The sequence below is a fragment of the Molossus molossus genome, unplaced genomic scaffold (assembly GCF_014108415.1).
Source record: "Molossus molossus isolate mMolMol1 unplaced genomic scaffold, mMolMol1.p scaffold_m16_p_13, whole genome shotgun sequence".
Taxonomy (NCBI): domain Eukaryota; kingdom Metazoa; phylum Chordata; class Mammalia; order Chiroptera; family Molossidae; genus Molossus; species Molossus molossus.
Window position 1 is genome coordinate 64,641,879 of NW_023425348.1, and position 24,413 is coordinate 64,666,291.

The window sequence follows — 24,413 nt, forward strand, 5'->3', positions numbered from 1 at the left end:
ATTTTTATGAAAGAAGCATTTTTCAAGTGATGACTGTAGGCCAGGTGGATTACCATGAACGTAAATGTGATCTTGTCTCAATTTTTTCATCGTTCATGAGTTTTTCTGTTACTTGAACTAATAAAACTTTAGTTGGAAACCAAGAAGAGTCAATCTAGTAATAACATTTTCTCTGGAGTAAATATCACCCCAGCCCAAGTTCCTGATGAGAACTGAATTTATATTATTTACCTGGATGGCTTGTTAAAAGCCTATCTAGACAATAAGTAATACGTTTATCTTGAAACAACAAAGCCTAACGCAATGTATGTCATAATGGTTGTGGTATATAAGTAGGTATTCTACAGCATACAAAATATGTCAAGAAGAATTTTGAGATGGCCTAGTTCTTCACCCTGTTTGAAAAAAAAAATGACTTTATAACAGGAAAGTCTATGAGAATTTAAATATAATCACTATTGAGTATTTTGTTCAAATACCTTTGATTTTGATGATCTTTTATAATAACGTTGTTTATACCTTACAATTAAAATGCATTTACATATCCGTGAAAGTTTAATAAGACCAAGTTTTCAGGGCTAAAACATTTTTAAAATAATTTTTAATCTTCTAAGTACCAAATTAAAGCAAATAGATGTTCTGGTTTGCTGCTTAATGAAAAGATAAATTTGAAATTTCTGCTGCTCAGAATAGGACACGAGGTGATGTCTAATAGGCCCTGGGGAGCTGGGAGAAGGGAGCCAATATTATAGCATTGACTTTAGGATTATTCCGAGAAAGGAAACAGCTGTGCCCATAGATGTTCATGATAATCAAGAGGAAGGACAATGAGAAATTCCATTTCCCCAAGTGGAAGCCTTTCTCCTTGGATTTTTCTTAATATTCGCTGTAGGTGAGGAAGTGATTGAGCCGCGGCTGATGGCCTTGGACTCTGTACTTGCAGAATTGACTTTCCTGCAACAATAACACTGTGTACTCTGCTTGATGTCTTTTCACACTTCACTTTTGAAAGGGAATTTAGGGCAAGGATTTTTTTCCTTTTTTCTACCTCAAGATTTCATTTCAGTTGCACACAAGATGAAGAGCATCCTTTGTGTCCTGGTGTTTTGAATGGCAAGTAAAATGAAAAGATGCCCTGATGAAGAGAAAAAATCTGTTTGAATGAATGATAAAGTAGATCACTGTACTGAGTGTGTATCAAGAGGCTTCTGTCTTTAGCTGTTCAAAGGTCTTTGCCTGCATAAAGCATTCTTATCTTTGTGGCAACTGATATGCTACCCTCTGTTGCAGGGCTTTTTGTACAATTATTTGTGAGAGGATCTTAATTCACAACTCATTCAATCTGTTCTCTTTCCACAACAGCTAATGACAAGAAATCTCAGTGGGTGGGGTAGGTATGCGAGGGATGAACTGGGAATATGGACAGCACCTTATTCCATATGCTTCTCTCGTGCTTCTTGTCTTTTTGATTCTTGGCAGATAACTTTCTGTGCCGCACGATACAATCACAAACAGAGTGTAACCTGCAATTTATCTTCTGTGACATTCTTGATCATTTTTCCTCTGTGAAATGTCAGTTCTTAAATCATAAATTCGTTACTATACTGAAATATTTCCAAAACAAGCCAATAGAAAAGCAGACAAAGGCTATAAACAGACTATTCCTAAAAGACTGATAAAAATCCAATAAAGATAGAAAAGTGTTTGACAAATTAGTAGTAAGGTAAATGCAATTAAAAATTATGAAAACTTAGCAAAGATTAGGAAAATTGTATGTTTAGTGTTAGATATGTGGGAGAATAGGATATTGTATAGATTACTGGACAAAATTGGAAATTAGTATGTCTCCTTTGGGGGGCAATTTGACATTATCAGACCTCAGACGTGTTTATATCCTCTTATCAAAATGTTCTACTTCTAAAAGTTTATCCAAAGAAAATAAGTAGAGATTGGTATCAGAATGTCTACTGGAACGTTTTTATAATAGTAAAAAAATATGAAAATAAACTGAATTTATGACATTTGGTGATAGCTTAAACAAATTATAGTTATCCAGAGATAGCAACCAAAGATAATATCTTTGAGACTTTAAGGGTATGAGAAACTTATACTCTGAAACATGAAGTCACACATTTATACCTAGTAAAAAATAAGAAAACATATTTAGAATTTGAAGAAAATAAACAGTAGTTGGGTTAAAGAGGATGTCATGTTCTTCCTTCGTTATCTATGAACAAACTCTAGAAAGTAAACAGGTATGGCATATAATCTGAAACATGAACAATTAATTTTATGTTGAGATCCAGTTTGCAGAGATAAGTATTTATGGACATAACAATTTAAACATCAGTGTATTATAAGGGCTGTTTTGCATTATTGAGGTTTCAAGTGATTATAGAATTTTACATTGCTTTGGGAACAGATGGCATAAATCTGTGTTCCATGGAGCATACATTAACCTTAAGATTTTACACGTAAAGCTCACCTACAACCCCAGTTGTTCAAACCGTGCTGACATATAAGTGACTGAAGGAGATTTTTATGTTTCATGTCTCAGATTTATTAATAAATTGGTGTCACTGGATTCCTGAAAAATATTTAGGAACGTGCTAAAGATGAACAAGAATGTTTTCTTGAATTTAAAAAGATGTAGTCTAAAAATAAAATATTCCCCAAACAATTATTTTAAGAGAAATGAACTTTGCTTTTCATCATAAAGATGAAAAATGGTGTTCAGAAGGTGCTCGGAGTGAACGCATTTCCTGTTTTCAGTTTGGAAGAGATGTCAAGTTCCTGAATGTATTAATCATTATTCTTCCTAACAGTTCATGTAATCCTTTTTCAAAGGTTAAATACTTCACTGTTTCTAAAATAATGATGAATATTTTGATATGGCTCATTTATATTATTTAAATTAAAACCAGAAATGTATGATTTATCAACAGTTTTAAAAAGTTGTGTTTTAAATCCTAAAATTGATGGCATATAAATTTTTTTTTCTATGATATTTTAAGTAACTAGTTAAATTTGTCATATTCTTGTGCGGAGGATTTATTTTCTTATACTTTCCCTTAGCACACTAATTAGAAATTGTCACGTTTGTTAATTTTTCCCCAGAGACTTGTTATTTTTCATTATGTGTATACATTCTGGTGAGCTGGGAGATGGGAGGAGAAAATAATGGGAGGAAAGTCTTTAAAAATGCAGAGTTTTTTGCTTTCTGTAATTGTGTCAATATCATTATGTTATTGGATGATTATAGGATTTGGAGGCCAGTGACTATTCTTCATCTATTTCTCTGAGAAAGAATCTACCCAGCAAGAAAAGGGTTTGCTCTCTGCTCTGCTAGCATGCAAAGTGTGTGTGATGTGCGTTTCCCTTTTATTTGCTGTGTTTGTGTTTGCTCTGTGGCACTGTCTTCTTTTGATGCATGACTCTGGTGTGCAGTTACACAAAGTCCCTTGTCCTCCTGAGCACTGCTCAAGAACTGATCTGCCTGCATATTGGTGTGATGTTGCTTCACGAAACCAAAAAGGATCGTGTATAGATATGTAAACACTGTTTTCCATCTTATGCTTTAATGTCACCTGTTGCATCAGAAAAAGAATTCGTGCCTGCGTTCCAGTGTTTGATAAATCAGCTGTTCTTGTTGTTGTCGATATTGAGGACTATAAGAGTATTGCTATAGAAAAAGTTACATTAATTTTATTACTATTAATGTGGATAACTGTTCAGCTCATTTATACTCACGTTATTTCTTTCCCAAGAACAATTTATTTTAGATTTTTGGGTTTTTTTTTTATACCTGTTTTTATAAAGTACTTACTTTGTTAACATCTCAATTCACGTTTTTACTTTTGAACTCAGAAACTCTTCCCAAATTTAGCCATTTGCTCTATGCCAGATGTGAAAAAACACGAGCAAGAGCAGTATGGAATCTGACTGAGGGAACTAAATGTCTCCTTGGACTCGTAGGTGTATCAGGACTTGATGGAGACAGGATCGAATTAGGGACGTAGAGAGCGTTCTAATTTTTCGAGGTAAAAAGTTTCGATGTTCAATATTTAATAATAAAAGCTACATTCTCAATAATGAGAGCTAATCAGTGTACATGTGCTACCATACCGACTCTCCCCCAAACCATCATTTTATAAATGAAAATGCTGGGACCTAAAGAATTAAATAAGTTGCCCACTGTCACCCAGCTTCTCAATGGCCATGCTAGGATTTTAATTCAGCGCCATTACCCCCAAAGATCGTGCCCCTGTGCTACAGAAAGTTATACTTTGAGTTCATTTTAGAAGTTCATATGATTATTTCAAGTAAAAGGAAAAATTATTTTAAAATATACCCCAAATTAGAAAAGACTCTTGCCTCTTACTGCTATTCTGAATGATACTGACTTGACCGATTAAATTAACATAAAATCTGGGTGCTGGAGAACAAAAGGGCACTGCTTGTAGCCAGACATTCTCGATTTAATGGCAAAGGCAATTAACTACATTTTATTCTATACATCTTCCATTGCTGATGAGACCATGAATGAACTCTACACAGGATGTACTTTACATGAATGTCACATTCTGTTTTCAGTGCGAATAGTGATTCTGAGAAGTTTGGATACACACACACTCAGCATTAATGAGCTTGCAAGATTCTTTCTTGTTGGCCTTTTCTTCTGCTCTGTAGCCTCCCCCAGGTCCATTTTTAAAGCACCTAAACTGCTGTGCCTTGCCTAATTGTCTCCTACCTTTAAACTCAAAGATTCCTGTATCATCTTCCTGGGAGCCACATGATGGCTGAGAGCAGTTTGTTACTATCCCTTCGCTTTGTAGGGTGGCATCTTTTGTACCTTACAGATCCTGGCAGGAGAAAAATGCCCATAATGCCCATTCAAGGCTAATTGAATGCACACAGTTTTCCCCTTTATCCATCATCCTCACCACTGTTACCCTAAACATTTTTAGAGCATACTTCATATATCAAAACACTTTCGAATAGTTTCAACAAAGTATAGGGGTGGGCAAAAGTCAGTTTACAGTCGTTTGTATGGAAAAACAGATAATATAAGAATAAATAATAAACAAGAATAAATGCATGTGTTTCATGTACTCACAACTGTAAACTGACTTTTGCCCACCCTGTAGCTATAGGCGTTATAACTGACATGTATCATATAATTATAGTATTGTTTAATACAGTGCTTCTTAAACTTTAATGTGCATATTCAGCACCTGGAGAGCTTGTTTAAATGTAGCTGTTGATCAGTAAGTCTGGGGTGGGACCCAAAACTTTTTGTTTCTGTCAAGCTCCCCACTGATGGCAAGGCTGTTGATCTGTGGACCACACTTTAGTAGCAAGAGAGTAACATTTATTGAGCCCATCTGGCAAGGGCTCTTAACCATACAATTACCTCATAAGGAAGACAAGACACCTGTTGAGAAAATTAGAGAGAGATGAGAGATGAGAAAATTATACATCCTGCGCTAGAGCCCACTCCTGACTTCTGGTTTATTTCTCTTCAACCAAACCAGTTTTCCTAAATATTAAAACCTGTTCTCTACTCGGGAAATGTGAGCAGCCACTAGCTTATGATATCTTTTACAATTAAACAATATTCAGCCAAAAATATAATTTCCATTTTTTTCCTAAATATAAATCTTAAAACCAGTTTCCTTCAAGACCAACGTGAATGGTGCAGCCTCTAATGTATGGGAACTAAGTGGACAAGACAGTTTTTCATGCTTTCATTTCTTTGCTCATCTGTTAAAACTTAATATAGTTAGCTAAACTATACATTTATGGTCCAATGCATTTTGTCCTTGCAGACACTGTGACATTGAAACTCTACCCCCTGCTTTAGTGGAAGGCCTCATTTTCTATTCCTGGAGCCAGCAGCCTTCTATTTGACATTTGATGCCCATGAGATTTTTATAGAATCTAGGTTATAAGATTGAGTCTCTTGCCACATATTTTTGAATAGGGATCTGTGTTACTTTTCCCAGAGGTGTTCTGCATTATACTTTTCTTTGAAATAGTTTTGATTATTTATAAAGAAGCCTCCGGTGATAAAACCTTTTGCAAAATAATCACCATTGACTAGAGAGCTTTTTATTTGTTTTTAAAGAGAATTTTTTTCAGAGAAAAGAAAGCAGCGGTGATCACCTCTGCTACCCTTAACTCAAAGTGCAAGGCCATGTTCATGTTATACTGACGAAGTGAAAAAATGTTTCCTACTGTCAACTTCAGTAAAAGAGAAGATTCTGACATGTTTTTGAAAAGATTAATCAGTAAATGAGTTTAAAATGAGTAGGACATATGACTCAATACAAAGGCTTTCGTTGAAATGCAGTATATTAAACGTTGCCTTTCTACTCATTCTGACAGAGACATGCATTTAGTTATTTAATCTTCTAAAATATATAGTATATAATCATTATGATAATTTATTGAAAATAGACTCATCTAAATTATTTTGTTCTCAGGGACAGAGCAAATTAATAGTAAGATGTTTGGTCTTTCATAAAATGACATATCCTAATGTAACTGTTACTTAATTAAACCTTATACTTAGCCCAAAATCATAATAGCTATAGGATATGTGCTTTATGTCTGTCTATATATACTGGCCAAATTGACTTATTTAACTTGAAATTTGATTTAACTTAGAATTTACTGTTTCTGATTAATGATAAAATATTCAGATATAATAGAACCACTCTAAATTATACAAATATACCAATAGTAATGTGTTTTTTTTAATTATAAAGTTTCTTTCATTGCTTAGTATAGTGACTAAGACAAGATAGGTGCACAAAAGAATGCTTGGAGGAAAAAAAAGTGAATTAATTTTGACTAAGTCAATTGAAGATAATCTTCAAGGAAATAGTTTATAAAAATGAAAATAAAAATAAAACTAACCTTGAACAGATCTTTCCTATGTGCTACACACTGTGCAAAGAATAATAATAAATATTATTTTGTGTGATCTTCACACAATTATTGGGTGATATATAGTATTATCCCCCTCAGCCATTACATTCTCCATCTATGAACTTGAGGTTAGAACTTGCCTTGTACAAAACCAGTCACCTCTTAGGTATAATGTAGATACTATTTAAAATTCTTAAATTTGATTTTATAGCAATAAGGTAAGAGTTGTTCTTATTAAATAAATGTTTACATAATTTATATCTTGCCTTTTCTAAAAATGCTAGGTAAGAGTTTAATCTTTAACAGTTAATTCATTGTCACGATCACTGTCATCACCACATAATTTACATCATCCTCGATAGTATGAGATATCATACATACTGTATAGTTTATTACTCTGTACTAGGCACTATGCTAAGTTATGCAACTCTATAGATTTATCTTATTTATTGCTTACTAGTCATCAATTTTTTTTTTTTTTGGCTATTATAGACCAGGTATAATATGCCTAATATTTAAAAAGTCATTAACATGTGAGATAATATTATAGGTGTGTTTTGAAGTGATTTTATTGCTTCATAAAAAATATTTCTAAAAATACTGGGAAGTAAAATGTTATCTTTCTATTAGCATTTTCCCAAGAAATGACGCTTAGGAAAGGGTTTATTTGTCTTAAATTTTATAGGCTGATTCTGTTAAGGATATAAATGAAGAATCATTCAATTACTTTTCATTTTGCCAAATTAAATTTCTAATGCATCCATGGTAGATTTGACATTTGAGTTTGGGAATACAAAAGTTGTTTTAAATGGATAGGTCTATTGAGGAAACAAAGAAAAACACACTAGTGATGCCTCCTACATATCACATTGTCTTTCATGAGTCAGGTATTACTTTTTATAGCTGGTCAATGATTGCACATTGACACAATTTAGTTGGACCACCAAAATTTTTCACATTTTGACACTGTTTTCATCAAGAAATGCATGAGATTGTATCTCAAGCTCCTGGTACTTTAACCACTGCTTCACACAGCTTCCCTTCACTGGAGATGAGGGTATTAGGCAGGACCTTAACCTTCTTCTTCTCCTCAGTTTTCATGTATTCTTTTTTCCCAATAAAAACTCCTCTTTGTTATTTAGTACTAAGAACAGAATTAAAAAAAATTTTTTTTTTTCAAATAAAAAGAAATTGATTATCTAAACAGGAAGATTGATTTCTATTTGTTTGCTTCTGTTTTGTGATGTTTGTTATTGTTCCCTGTTTGAAATGGATGACTATGTGATATGACAGTCCACGGTTTACATTGCACTGAAGCTGATTTAATATAGTGGAGATTGTGAAGTTTGTATCATTCTAGCCAGAAACAATGAATGATGCATTTGACATTGGAGGTATTAAGGATCTTTATTTTAAGTCCCTTTAATTAAAAGTAGTCTTAGGCTTCCCCAATTAGGGTTTTGTGACAATTTACTAAAGCCAGCTGAAACTTAAATTTGTATTACCAAGAAAGAAATATTCTATAATTCAAAAATCCCATAATCAACTCTGTTTTAATGAACATTGTGAATGGGATTAGAATTTATTTTAAAAGCTTTAAAAATGACATTTTCTACCTAGATAAAAATTTGTCTCTGTTTGAACTTAAGTGAAACAATATACTTACAACAAGTAAGAGTACTTTTCTAATCACCACACACTTCCAACAAATTCCAGTGTGGTGTCCATGGACTGAATATTGACACCACCTTAATCTGTGTCAAGAAGGAATTTGATGTTTAAATCAAAGGAATGGAATAATGCTGGGATATTGAGTTATAAAATTTTATGTTTAAGAATTGAATAAATATGTTTCTTAATGTTTATCAATAAGCTAATATATTTTTTAATCGGGATATTAACTATGTCTATATCAAGACCATTCTAATGCAATATTTTCCCAGTATCTGTTGTCCTTATCAGGCATTGTATAAAATAACACTTAAAAATTCTCTAATCATGTTTCTAAAAGAGAATAGTATAAGCAGTGTGTACTCTTCTGGTAGGCTCAACAAATGCAGGTATGATTTGTCAACTTTACTGAATGTGTCCAAACAACTGGTCAAGATTTATTAAGTAATCAGATTATATCAGAATAAAAATATCAGTACAAATAATAGTCTTATAATTTGCTCATTTTATGAGTAGAGCTGGCTGATGGCATATATTGGTGTATATTTACAAAATCCAGTCCGTTGAAAGTATTTCTTCCTAAATTATTACTTGGCCAGATTTGGTTAGGAGAGGACATTAAGTTTCAGGCTCTCATTTGACATCTTTGCTTAAACGATAACAAAGAATGGTGATGTGTAATTTCTATTCTTATTCATTGCATTATTTCTGCCAAAATCACTAGTGAAGGTAAACCAAGAATTTTAAAAGAGCAGTCTTTGCTCCATAGTCTTGTGTGCTATATTTTAAAAAATATCTATCAACTATTTATATCATCATTATAGTCACATGTTTTCAATATTTACTTACTAAAATTAACTAATTAAATAAAATAATATCAGGGTGAGGTTTACATAGGTTGAGATTTCCTAAATTAATGGCTTTGGGGAGGTGGATGGGCCAAAGAGTTTTGTAAACTACTTTGACTCTTTAGTAAAGCAGAGTCTTCTGTTAGGTAGGCTGTTTTTTTTTTTGTGAATGTTAAAATGAAGACTAGCTATTTCCTGGGAGCAGGAGAGATGAGGGGGTCATTGGCAAGCCTGTTCACCATTAAGTAGCTGCTTTACAATCCTTTCTATTGTAAATGTGTTCACCTCTGTCCTGTCTTTCAGTTCTTCACAAGCAACCCAGAGAAGTGTGTCTCTGTTTGCTAGAGCTGGGCCGGATTGCAGCCAGGTAGGTCACACTACTGCTACTATGTCTAGACATGGACCATGTCAGTATCCAAGCATCTAAGAAGCGTGATGACTTTTTATTGCTGATGTTGAACATATTGAGAAGCTGTTCCTTCAAATGTGATCAGTACCAGCATCCCAAGAGCAGTCGTTCAAACTAAAAGCATGCCACCGATGTTCTTCACATTATACTCATTGTCAAAGCCACTCTCTTTGGGGGATTTGGGGAACGTCTTGTACATAAGCCTTTATGTGACAATTACTCTTTCCTTATTTGAAAGTCTATCTCCATTACTTTCTTTTCTTAATCCTTCATCCCCTCTCTTCCTCTTTACCCTTTACTAATGTTCGGTTTTCCCCTTTTGTTCGTTATTCCTCATTTTGCCCCATTCAACATCACATCTCTCAGCTTCACCTCCCCCCAATTCTTAGTGCAGGAATAATTTTTAAATCATTCTCCATATTTTGATGATAGAACAACATAGAATATTATTATTCTTATGTAGAGATCTTTTTTGAAATCTTTGTCTCCTGGCAAAAATAAACAAGAAGCAATTATAGAAATTGTAAGTATATTTCAATAAGCAGAGGAAGGGACTTTATTAGTTAAGATGACTTTATTTCATCTTTTCTTTAGTATCTTGCAAACCTCCAAGCAGGACAGTTCTATGAAGCCTCAAAAATTAGAAATGAAGACTTAAATCTTTGAAGAAGTCTTAATGCAAAATTAAAATTCAGAATAAATTAAAAGATGTTTTTTCATCCAGATCTAGGTAGACTTTCAGAGTTGAGATCAGATGAACCAATAAGATAAAGTGAGAGCTAGTTCTGGGTGTAAATTCACAAAGAGAAATTTATAAAGAAAATCAAGGAAAAGAAAATACACAGTGTGCACATTTGCAAATTACAGCAATGGGTAGAAAAATTTCTGCCAATTAATAGGCTTTCATTTGATCCAATAAATAATTAGCCTGTCCTAGCTGGTGTGGCTTAGTGGATTGAATGTCGTACTATGCACCATGAGGTCACTGGTTCAGTCCCTGGTCAGGTACATGCCTGGTTTGCAGGCTCGATCCCCAATAGGAGACATGCAGGAGACAGCTGATATATGTTTCTCTCTTATCAATGTTTCTCTCTCCCCCCCTTCCTCTCTCTCTGAAATCAATTTAAAAAATTTTTTAAAATGAACCTGTAATCAAAAGAAGTAGCCCCAAGTTCTTTAAAATATCACAGTCAACATTATCTTTAAAATTGTTTTATCAGGTATGCATTATACCACAATAATTGGGTGTGAGAAAGATTGCATTAATTAAATTTTTTTTCTCAAATTAAATATGACTTATGCTCCACTCAAAGGAGTGAAAAGGTCAGTTGGAGACATTTGGAGGTTGCTCTGTGCCCTCCCACATCAGTCCCAGATATTGTGTGAAGGCCTTTAGAGAGGGTCCCCAAGTCTTCAGTCCACTCAGGTCTCGAATACGTAGGCACAGTTCAAGCTTGTAGAGCCCGGCAGTTACTTAGGACTCCATCCCTTTGTGTGCTGCCACCTTCTTGTGTTCCGTGAGCGAGTAAGACAAAGGTAGCTGTTGCTTCTAGAACTCTGCCAGGCCACCCTTCCACCAGACATGGAGCTTCTGGCCTACAGGACACAGAGCTGTGAGTCAAAGGAATACCAAGGACTCAGCAGATATCCCCTAAAGGGGGAAGTTAAAAATACAGAGGGGAGGAAAACACAAAACAGTAAAATCTCAATTAATGACTGCAGCCATTGAGAGGTAGAGTAAAAGAAACATGGGTGGTCTAGAGACCCTACTGAACAGATTAGGCAAAACACTTTTTGTTTAGTTGTTTGTTTTGATTATACTGTCAGGATATTCTAAAATGCCAGCTTATATATCATTGCTTTAATATTTTAACTATATGAAACAAGCATCATGAATCTGAAAGTTGAGATACAGAGGTAGAGAGAAGGAGTTGCACTCTCTGGAGAATTAGTTGAGGATTTTCCTTTTCTTCGTATTTAGTTTATATTATTTGCCTGTTTCCTGGATTTATTTATTTTTTTGTAATTATACTTTTTGTTACCTGAACACTTTGATCAGGAAACCCGCTGAACTGAACATTTAAACTATGATCACGTCATCAAAGGAAAAGACATAATGCCCAATGACAAAATCCCTATAGAAATTGCCTTTCCCCCAGCTCAACATCTGGCATAAATTGCCCCTTGCCATAGTATATAAAGCAAATTAAAATCTTGGTTAATGAAAGGGAATCACAGTGGGTCTGGTCATTTTAAAGGTAAAACATTATATGAAGAGTTTTACATTTTTTCTCCCAAATATTTTGAGATACTGGTTTGCTCTTTTTTTTTTTAACCACTCTATTGAGGTATGATTGACCTACCAAAATCTGTATGTATTTAATGTATACAACTTGATGAATTTGGAGATAAGTATAAATCTGTGAAACCAGCCCCACAATCTGTGCCATAAACATATCCATCACCTGCAAAAGTTTCCTCCTGCCATTGATTATTATTATTATTATTGTTACTATTTGTGATGAGAATGGTTTGCTCCATTTCTCTCTATTCTTTTGACAATGCAAGCTGATGAAAGCAGTATTTATTCATGTTACAAAGAAAATATTACTAATTGCATAAAGGAGTTATCTAAGGAGCAAGATAACACAGTACTCAATTTGTAAATTTTGCTTTCTATTTTCTTGACCTACTTGAGTGGTGTGAAGTATTGCACCCTTAAACTGAAAAGGAGAACATATGCTAAGAAATCATTCAGGGTGTTACTTTTGTTGTGTGGGCATAAGGTTAGACAGTTGAATATGAATTAGACAGGTTGAACATTTAAGTATCAGTCTCTATTGAAGTTTTTCTCTGTACATTTGAAGATTTATTTTAATGGAAGTTCAGTTGTGCTTTATAAATGGCAAACCAATAAACCCAAATCTCACTATTTTAGCCCTATGTTGAAGCATTTTAAGGGAATGAAAGGAAAATTTATCCCCAGTCTCATTTTACTCCTACATTATTTGTACGTATAATAAACCTATATTTAGATCCTTTTTTGTGCTTCTTTCTCCCCTAACTCCTCCAGGGGGGATTACATAAGTTATTAAGAGAGTTTTAGCCAAAACTAAAAGTGATTTTGGGAGAGCTCTCAAGAATCACAACATTCATTTTTTCATGCAACAGATGTGTTTTGAGCATGGCAAAGTCCCCAATACAACCTTGTGTTTATTTTATCACTGGTACATGATGCTTTTTCATATTTGATTCTGAACATTTCCTTCTCAAATTACACAAATGTCATCTTAAAAGCCTCCGCATCACTTTGGATAGGATTTTCAAAATGTTTCTGATTCTCTGCCATATTCTCCTGCGTGGGAACACTCAGGGAAGCCCCTTTGAGAGCTGTGGGCTCCTTCGAGTTCTGAGATGGGAGAACGAGACCACTTCTTTTTGTTCTCACGAGTAAAACTTTCTTTTATTTTCAACGAAATAGAGCTATCACTAGAGAGTGAAATCCCTCCATTAATACTGCAGAAACCATGTCGGTTTCTGGGTGTAAAATATGCATGTTTGCCCTCTGAAAAGTAAAACAGTAAAAGCAGGTCAATAAAACCTCAAAGATCTTTTTAATGACAGTGTTTTGATAATCATTCTTTTAAAAGAAGTTATTATGAATTCAACCTTTTTTACAGACTGAAGAATTAAGATTAGTTTTACAATAAAAGTAAAACACTTGATATTTTGGTTTGGGGCCATAATCAATATTCAGCATCATAGTGGAGCTTTTTATATTTTTATATTTGAGAACTTCCATGATTTTGAACAAAATTTATGACCATTCAAAAGAAATATACTTTACAAATAATTTTGTTAGTCTCCTATGTTAAGCTATGACCCAATGAAATGTTACTTAAAAGAAAAATATTCGTATACAAGGCTTATTAATTAATTCATCCTATTTAAAGCACTTGACTCTGATTACTAAGAATATCACAGGTTTTCACATAAATAAAATTTCCTTCTAAATCTAAATCTATCTTTAAATGTTTTTAAGACAGAATAAAAATTGAGCCCTGGCCGGTTTGGCTCAGCGGTTAGAGCATCGGCCTGCGGTCCCGAGAGACACGGGTTCGGTTCCCGCTAAGGGCATGTACCTCGGTTGCAGTTTGTCCCAGGCTCTGGTCAGTCGTGCGGGTGGCAGCCACTCGATGTGTCCCTTCACGTCGATGTTTCTCTCTCTCTCTGTTCCTCTCTCCCCCTCCTACTCTACCTGAACAAAAAATGGAAAAATGTCCTTGGGTGAGGATAAAAAATAAAAAAAAAAAAAAAATTGAGCAAACACTATCTAGCAATAATCTCTAAATTATCTGTTACATGCTTTTAAAGGGGTGAGTTTCTAACTAGTAGAGTTTGTCCCTCTAATTAGTAAAATTGGCCCCAGATGTCTTTTGTTTGAAAAGTGTAGTTTACTAAATAGTTTGAGTAAATTTTCTCATTCAGGGCTCAGTTTGGGGCTCAATTATTTCATCTAGAGCAATCTCAACAATTGTGTCCCATGCCAGAAGAAATGAACAGTCCATTTCTGGAATTTCATCATGAAGTCATGAAACACAGGATCCTTTCCTAGCACTTTGCACTATTTTAGTGGGACCCCCCCCCAAAAAAGGTACTGCCCTTTCAGTAGTCACCCTCCTTCTCATCACAGGGATATACAGATGTGAGGGTTTGGTTTCAGTGGACTCAACCCTCTTGCTTCAGTGCGACACTTGCTCAGTTTATAGCTCCAGCAGCTGCTTCTCCCCCAAAGCTCCAAAACCTTGTCGTTGGAAAGCAGTAGAAACAGGATAAATTTGTGAAATGCTCACAGACAAAGGAGAAATGTGAAGTGTACAGAGTTAATCATGGAAACCATAATGAAGCAGCCTTTTGGAGAGCAGGAAAATAGACCTCTTTGGTGACTGAGTTGGCTTGCAGGTGCGGGCCCCCAACCCGAGGGGAACGTCGTGATTTACAGCCTGTTGACATCTCCGGACAGACAGGAAGCCAATGAGTCGTACTTAAGTGTGCATTTCTGGACTGGCTGGCTGTACTTGAGCAGTCTGGAGTATTCAAAAGCCAATATAAGCAGAGATTTGGGGCTTAGTTCTGATTTTCTATGTTCAGTGGCATAGCTAATTTGTAGCATTCCCAGATACAGAAAAACCTCCAGGTTCATGTGTGACTTTGTGACCAACTTCGTTCAAACTTAGTCTACTTCCTATCAGACATTGCGTGGAACCTGTTGTCACTCTAAGAACATAATTCTTATTGTACTTGGTAAAAAAGAGAAAAAAATAAAAAAATTTTTTAAATCTGTTCCCAAAAGGTGGCATGAATCCACCTACAATTACAAATGAAACCATATTTTCCAATGAACCTATTTTATACATTCAAATACGAGGTTTTCACTTAGGACTGACTTTTAATTGGCTGTGACTTCTTGTGTTTTAAATTCTTCTACCTTCACTGCCCAGTTTATGTTATTCTCTTAAGAACATTAAACATAACACATTTTTATACCTTGATAGAACTGAGAATTCAGAGAAGTCGAGGGAGATTAAGGAAGAGTTGCCTGCTGAAGTTCATCCAGCGAGTTAGTAGCCAAGTTGAATTTAGAACTTGGTCTGCTCCATTCCAGCCTTGAGACATTTCTGCTATTCCACAATTCCAGCAAAATGCATTTAAAGAAAGCCTATAGTATGTTTTGTTTTACTTTATTTTCTTTATTAATTTTAGAGAGAGGGAGACATAGAAACATCGATGAGAAAGAACAGTGATTGGCCGCCTCCCGCATGCCCCCCACTGGGGATTTGGCCCACAACCTGGGCATGCGCCCTGACTGGGAATCGAACCGGCGACCTCTTGGTGCGTGGGTCCATGCTCAACCACTGAGCCACACCAGCCGGGCTGTTGCTGTGTTTTGAAAAGATACAGACGATAGTAATATAAACAATATTAATAATACTACTTTACATCCTAATTATGATGCTACTATATCATTTAACTTGGTGGTGTAATATACTTTAAAAACTTTGGCAAAAGTATCTTAGTGCTGCCGTTTTCTGGTTGTGCAATGTTTGAAACATCAATTAACAGCAATCTCAGAGGCTGTGACATGTGTCAGATACTGTGCCAGGTGTGCAATGGATACTATTTTAATTCCTTCTAACACTATTAAAATACAAGAATTAGAATTTCCATTTTACGTTGAAATAAAACCAAAGCTCCGAAATAATGTGTGTGAAGATGCCTCAACATGCCCAGTACACGCCGGTGTTCAGTATGGGTTGCTTTTCCTTTATTTTATCCTCACCTGAGGACATTTTTTTCGTTTTTTGTTCAGATAGAATGGGAGGGGGAGAGAGAGAGAGAGAGAAACATCAACGTGAAAGGGACACATCAAGTGGTTGCCACATGCATGACCCAACCAGGGCTGGGGACAAACTGCAACCGAGGTACGTGCCCTTGGCAGGAACTGAACCCGGGTGTCTCTGGACTGCAGGCTGACGCTCTAACCACTGAGCAAACCGGCCAGGGCTTGGTTGCTTTTCTAATGTTCTCCCTCCTCCCCCCCTCCACTGCTACTTCAGATGTCCAGGGCAGGCCATTGTCATCTCTGCTTCCCTGATGGAAAGCAGACGCCTAGAGGTTAAGTGATTTGCTAAATTTAAAGAGTAGGTTAATGACACAGTTAGCTCAAGTCTACCTCAGGGAAGTCTACTCCATGTGAGTATTGCTGGTACTTATCAATGGTAATGAAATGCTGCGTTGAGTTCAGTGTAATGAAAAAGTATTAGAAAGTTTTTTAAAATTTTTATTTTAATTTTGGATAGAGTTTAAAGTCATCTAGAACATTTTTTTGGCGAAGCATTTATGTACATTTAATATTGGCACATTTTATTAATGTGATATGCATTTAAAGATCCTAAACAGTGACACCAAATACATATTTGGAACCCCAAATGATTGTTATATTCAGAGTACAGGAATTTTTTTCATTTGAACAGTGTAAGTACCCGGATCTGTGCTGGCTCTCAGCATGCTGTGAATCAGAGAGGGGCCTGTCCGGCTAGAGCATCTACAGTCTAGCCCCTGTAGGCTGACTCCTGTCCCATTATGTGGCTACTATGCATAAGGGATTAAAATACGATCAGTGGTGCCTGGGTCTTTCAGCCAATGAAAGTTTTTGTTCTTTATTGATTTTAGAGGCAGAGGAAGGGAAAGGAGGAGAGAGAGAGAAATGTCAATGAGAGAGAACATCGACTGGCTGCCTCCTGCACGCGCCCCACTAGGGATTTGGCCCACAACCTGGGCATGTGCCCTGACCGAGAATCGAACTGGCGACCTCTTGGTGCATGGGTCAGTAGTCAACCACTGAGCCACACTAGCTGGGCTAAGCCAATGACTTTTGTAACTAAAAATTACTCCATTCAGTAGAGGCAGTTCTCAAAATAGCACTTGTTGAGTTGAGTTGTGCCGGTTTAACCTCTTTATACTGGATTCTAACATGTTTGCCAGCACTCAGAAGGCACCTGATACATAATACCTGTCCTTGCCAGCTAAATTCTGAAAATCATAGACAATAAATGAGTGACAGACGGAACATCAAATATCATCTTTGTTACTAATGAGGTCTGAGTTGACGGACATGCTTATTGTCTTTAATGGAATTGCAGAATTAGGCTAATTAACCACCTAATTACAAGCAAAGATGAGTCAGGCTGGGGGTTCCCATAGAGACTGTCCTGTGGACAGTTTCGTCCCTAGAAGAAGCTAAACTGAGTCAAGCATGCTCGGTTTATTCTTAGACTTACCTATTTGATAAATCCTTTGGTCTTCTTGGAAAGGAGTGAGTAATGAAGGAGAGAGGCCAGGAATTAAACTAATTGAGTGCCTTCTACAAGAAGAAAACAACAAGAGTGAGGAAATTGCTTCCCCCTAAAAAAGTCTACTAAGCACACGTAATGATGTCAGTTAAAATAACCAGCCATTAGAACAAGAGAGTAATCTACGCTTTTACATTTAATACTGATTTAATATACTACTCACTCTAAGATACTAGACATATTGTCAACATATTTATTCTCTATCTATAGATCATTTACTTGGCAGATTAGCCATAACCTGTGACTTTTTCTTCTCCTTTCTAACACATGATCACCTGATTAAAATGTGAGAGAAAATTAGCCTCCCGAAGTCAGAGAACCGAGGTTTACTTCTTTGTCCAGCTGCTGCTTAGTTCTGCACCTTCACTGGATCTGGTTCTTAGCTGTACAGATGGAAGTATGTAGCTAGACCCCCAAGGTCCTTTCAGCCCTTACGTTCTGCAGTTACCTTTCGCCTCCTCCACCTGGGTACAGTTGGTGTACATCTAAGAAATCAAATCAATTTTAAGTTTAGCCTAAGAAAAATATGATTATGGGAGACAAGAATGCTGGTAACTACTACCTGTCTGTCTGTCTGTCTGTCTGTCTGTTTCTCTCTCTCTCTCGCTTTGAACTTCTATGGCATTTATAATTTACAAGATACAATTTTTAACATATTGTTATTCTGAATTGTTTCTCTTTCTTCTCTGTTCATTTTCTTCCCTAGTAACATTAGACATGCTTTCATTGTATTGTTCTTAAGAGAATAACCTGTATCCCATGGTCCGTTGCTCCTGGACGCATAGGAGGTATAAAATTAACAGTGAATTTCTTCTCTGCTAAATCATTTAAGAATGTTTATTTTGGGATTGCTGTTTTCAAACTTGGCTCTGCCTGATTTTATTCCCAGCTCTAACAAGCCTGTGTCCAAAATAGAAGTTCAATTATAACACTCATATCATGCGCTAGTAAATATGAGAGCTGAAGATTAAATTTTATGATAATTTATATTATTAACTTATTAATATATTACATGCCTACTATCAATATACGTATTAGATTTTATTTAATCTTAGTGTGTTATTTGTTGTGTGTCTGTTTATATATGTGCACACACACACACAGCAGATATGTTTTTCCCCTGCTTACAAGGATGTCATTTTAAAACTTTCCATTTCATGCCAGGAAAAGTTAATGTATTTTTTTAATCCTCACCTAAGAATTTATTTATTGATTATAGAGAGGGGGGGGACATAAATGTGAGAGAGAAATATTGATCAATTGCCTTCCATATGCACCCCAACTGGGGATTAAACCCGTAACCTAGGTATGTGCCCTGGCTGGGAATCAAACCCACAGCCTGGGATGTGCATGGGATGATGCTCCAAGCAACTGAGCCACACCAGCCAGGGCAAAAGTTAATATTGTTTTTAAAACTGATCAGTTTGTTGCTGTAGTGTGTCTAATCAGATGTAACATACGGTAAGTGTATCATTATAAGTTATGTATATGTATTGATCTGATATCTTTTAAAAGGTATGGTGTGGAACCTCCTGGTTTGATAAAATTGGAAAAAGAGATTGAACAAGAAGAAACACTTTCTGCCCCTTCTCCTTCACCGTCTCCTTCATCAAAGTCTTCTGGAAAAAAGAGTACAGGAAACTTACTGGATGATGCAGTAAGTAAAAGTGGTCAGACGTCTTACTACCACTGAGTCCTTTTTGAATTTCAGAACTCATTCTGTACAACCTCTTATCAGTCTAACCTTTACCTAGTTCAATTTTATTGAAATTCATTTTAAACTTTTATGAAAAAGTTTATAGTTCTCTACTTCATTTTGAGATTCAGGACTGAGTCCCTCATTTCAAATAGTGTGGTCACTTAATCCTGCTGAGTAGTATCTCAACTTTTAAGATAATAAATCAACTTCCTGGAAGTTGGCTCTGAAAACACTTAAACCTATTGTCGTTGGCTGTGGCTCCCCGTGCACAGAGAAGAAGGCTGATGCATGAGATCTGGAGGATTGTTAAAGGGGAAAGCAAACATCCCGGAGCAGACGCCCTTACCAGCTGCCAGGGTCTAGCGCTGTTTTTCAAGAAATCTCTGCCTCTGAAAGGCAGGCTTCTTATCGAGAACACACACACTTAGAAGTCGCATTGCCTGCTGAGGAAAGGTGAGGAGGCTTAGATTCCAACACAAATGTGTCCAACTCTGAGGTCCCCATTCCTCTATGCAGCAGAGGCCCGAGTCACAGTCGTTGGCAGATCAGGAACTATCTTCATGATACCCTCCAAATCCCAGCAAACATTCTGGGTGCAACAGCAAACAGGATGAATTAAGCTCGCTGGCTACCTCTATTGCTTGTTAAGCAGTTCCTGATTATAAGTTGTGTGTGTGATTCTGTGTGTGCCTTTACCTCCCAGAACATATATTTTTGAGTGCAGATGGAAAAAATGCTTATTTGTGTCATAGAAAATAGTCACCTCGTTCCGTCTAATGTCAGAAATGTTAGAGTGAAGTATGTCTCATGTACATGGGGAGAGTCCTTAGAAACTAGCAGCAACCAGCATGCCCATCATAGGAGTAGACAGGACTAGAAAGGACCGCAGTCCCGTCACTGAGGGTTTCTTTCTCCAGGGTCGAAGCTGCACAGAGCTGGGACGGTGGCTGACCGGCACGACACCATACAGAGAGAGAGATTTCCCCATCTTTTGCTTTCTGCCATTTGATACTCTAATTTATAATACAGATTTAGATGAGCAGAAATAGAACTATTTTTCTGACAGATTGAGAATTCCCGTTTTTGCTAAGGGCAGCAAACTTAAACTTCACCTATTTAGGTGTTTTAGCCAATAAGAGTTTAATTTAGTTTTCTTTTGTTCAGTCCATTCAGGAATCAAAGAATAGGCTGGGACTTTTGTTTGTTTGTTTTCTCCTCACCTGAGGATATTTACTGTTTTCTATTGATTTTAGGAAGAGAGAGAGAGAGAAATACTGATTGGAGAGAGAAACATCAATCAGTTGCCTCCCTTATGCACCCCCACCACGGATCAAACCTGCAACCTGGGTATGTGCCCTGATGAGGGATCAAACCCACACCCTTAGGTGCACAGGACAATGCTATAACCAACTAAGCCACACTGGCCAGGGCTAGGCAAGGACATTTTAATACCATTTGAAAAAATTTTAAGCCTGGCCAGTGTGGCTTGTGGATTGAGCATTGTCCCATGGACTGAGAGGTCCTGGTTCAGTTCCCAGTCAGGGCACATGCCTAGGTTTCGAACTTGATCCCCAGTGGGGGGGCGTGCAAGAGGCAGCCGATTGATGTTTCTCTCTCACATCGATGTTTCTATTTTTCTCTCCCTTCCCCTCTCTCTAAAAAAATCAATAAAAACATATTTTAAAAATATTTTAAAATCACAGGACTGTTTTTAAGGATCAGTGACATGCCTAGATTTTTATAGTATTTCATATTTATTTAATGAGCTAATTGAATAAAATATAGTTGAAGTATTGTATCACTAGTAGATAATAGTGCGTTATTTATATATCGATGAGAACAATTTTTTTTCCCTCTCAATTATACTTTTTTTATTAGACTTATTTTGGAGTAAGATGTTCCTTTAGTCTTTTATAAATGTGTATCTCTGGGGCAGCTACAGTAGATTTTTTTTTTCTTTTTTTTTTTTTTGTATATGCCCCTAGCAGGAACCGAACCTGGGACTCTCTGGTCCGCAGGCCGACACTCCAACCGCTGAGCCAAACTGGCCAGGGCACTACAGTAGATTTTAGCCCTTTTCCTCCAGCTGTCACCTCCACTCATTTTCTTTAACACATTCTAGTCAGAGCTCTGGCCAGCATCACCCTTAACCTCCTAATGAATGAATTTCTCAATCAAATGCATTTATTAGTCCTCAAATTCTGAGGCTAATTTCTGATGTTTGACACTGTTGAACAGTACATTCTTGACATTATTCTTCATAACTGTTATTGTTACCTACATACAACTTAGGTGTGATGAAAATTCTACAGGGTCCCCTTTAGCATCCTGGGTAAATCCCAAGTCGTTTATGCCACGTAAGCTTCCAGGTGCTGGCCTACTCTGTCTCTCTCAGCTGTACTGTCCTTTCGACTCATCCTGGCACTCTGAGGTATCCCCTGTAGAGATGCCGCTAACCCCAAATTCCTAAGGACACTTTATGCCCTGTGTTCTTCCTCCTTTGCTTTCCTCACCGTACATACACCTATTCACCTTTGAAATCTACTTTTGAACACCTTGTCATCTTGTAAAATTCAGGTTGTGTGGCCTTCGATATAAAGCTTTCCTCAGCATCTCCCAAAACAGGTAAAATTGACAAATTGGTCCTCGATGCCCAAGTGTTTTTATATATTTCATGAAATATTTACCTTATTGGGCATACAGACCCATTATTCTCTATGTGCAGTCCTTGTTCTTAAAGACACGGACCGTAGTTTATCAATCCATGTCCGTTGGCGCCGTTTTTGTTGAATAGATTATCACGGTGGGTAATGAAGGTTGAGAAAAGCTTCTTCCTTGTTCTGTTTACCCGGAACGGTCATGTGCTGTGAAAATGCAGGGGGAGGAGCCGTTGTCCCTTGAAGCCATTTCCATGAACCTGGGAGAAGTAGCCGGGACGGGTCCCTTCCTTCACCAGCGTGTCCCATGTATATCCATCCGTCGTCCTCAAGAAGGGGAGGAAAGGGACACGAGGGAGGAAGTGGAGAAACAGCTATGAAAGGGATTTTGGAAAAGTCTGGGGCAAAGACTGTCACTCCATGGTTTTCTCCCTTCTCCAAGTTCTAGTCTCTCGACTAGAAACAATGAAGGGATCACACAAGAGCTTTGAACCCCCTTTAAAGTTGACCAGCATTTGGGAACATAACCATCTGTTTAGTTAAGGGGTTTTAATCGGATGTTCAAAATGTGCAGACTGGATATTTCTGTCCCATTGCCAGCTAGAATACTGTGTTCTGGAAGTCTGTAAACCAGCATCTCTCCCAGAATGTTTAATCAAATACTGACACCCCCAGATGCCCCGCAGGGAAAAGAATTCCATGGTTAGGTTAGTGTGAGAAATAGCTCGGTGTGTCCCCAGCGCAGGGTTGGTGGCGCCCCGCGGTCTATCAAAGGCACTCGTGGGTCCCACACAAGATCTTGTTTGACCTGGAATTTTCCAAATTATTTGGCCACAGAAGTCTCTTATAAGTCTCCTTCCTACTATGTTGGGGAATTGCACTGACATATTTGCATTCTGTTCAAGGGACCGTTTTTCACCGAAGTGTTTTATTTTAGGGACAGAGTGGAACAGAGAGAAACTAATTGGAGCTTCAGTAGTGATTGAAATCAGAGCTTCTGTGTCAAACCTAAAAAGGAAATAGTTGCCTTGGCAGTTGATTCCCTGCGCATGAAGCATGTAGGGGAAGTCGAAATTCACCTGCCCAATTTGTTTCAGAATCGGGGATGCAAAATGGAGCCGGCTTGCACAGTCCCTGGTTCAGCTACAAGTGCTGGCTGTTTCTGCTCTGGCAAAGTTGTTATTTGTATCAAAAAGAAAGAAAGAAAAGATGAAGGAGCATAGGGGGAATTAAAGAATACCGAGGGTAAAAAAGAAGAAAGAAGAAAGAGAAAAGATAAAGAAAAAGGGCCCTGGCCGGTTTGGTTCAGCGGTTGGAGCGTCGGCCTGTGGTCCAGAGAGACCCGGGTTCGGTTCCCGCTAAGGGCACGTACCTCGGTTGCAGTTTGTCCCCGGCCCTGGATGGTCGTGCGGGTGGCAGCCACTCGATGTGTCTCTTTCATGTCGATGTTTCTCTCTCTGTCTCTCTCTTCCTCTCTCTCCCTCTCACTCTATCTGAACAAAAAATGGAAAAAAAAAGAAAAATGTCCTCGGGTGAGGGTAAAAAGTAAAAGAAAAGAAAAAGAAAAAGGGAGAGTAAGAAAAGCAGAACTCTGTTAAGACACCATATTCCAGTGAACAGTTTCAGCAGTAACTGCCAGTTTTGAAACTGCAAGCTTCCTCACATTTCTTCATCTGCTACGCAAGGGAAATGTGGAAAATTGAAAAAAAAAAAAAAAAAAAAATAGGTGACCCTTTATGTGGATAATACATCCCACCTTCTTTAATCAAGATATCATTAGAGAACACACAGTGCAGTCCATTCAGATTAGTTCATCCCCCCACTGTCCTTGCAGAGTGATTCAGCCATGATAAGATGTGGGGTCGGGTTTAGTTCTCTCTGCAAACCCTCCTGCTGAGCTGGTTCCCACACAATGAGCTGAATACAGCTCTAAGAAACCATTCTCACTGTCTTCCTCTTCTCCGTCGACTTCCTCAGTCTGGGGATGAGAGATAGTGTAATTCTAAGTAATCAGGCTCCTCTTGAAATCCCATTTCAGCAGAAAACTGGCTGGGTTCCTGGCCCAAAACGGAACACCTGCCAGACTGACTTATCCCAAGTAATGTAAGAAGCACAGATGTCATCAGTCACTGTTTACTTAACAATATATTTCCACTACCCACAGTCTGGCCTCGTCTCTTCCGTTTCTGCCTCCACCTCTCACGCTACTAAAAAGCCCTTGATTTCAAAACAAAACCAAACCAAAACAAGTCCATTTTCAAAGCTGGGGAGGCCTTGCAGAGG

The 24,413-nt window shown here is 37.2% G+C and overlaps 1 protein-coding gene across 2 annotated transcripts in view; it reads left to right on the forward strand.

The window, feature by feature from the left end:
* GAS2 (growth arrest specific 2) overlaps positions 1–24,413 on the forward strand; it is a 126,945-nt gene that overhangs the window by 48,370 nt on the left and 54,162 nt on the right. For both annotated transcript variants that reach the window (XM_036259879.1, XM_036259878.1), the window contains 2 exons: positions 9,756–9,819; positions 19,290–19,431. In XM_036259879.1, the coding sequence (XP_036115772.1) occupies positions 9,756–9,819; positions 19,290–19,431 (206 nt within the window). The remainder of the gene's footprint in view (positions 1–9,755; positions 9,820–19,289; positions 19,432–24,413) is intronic.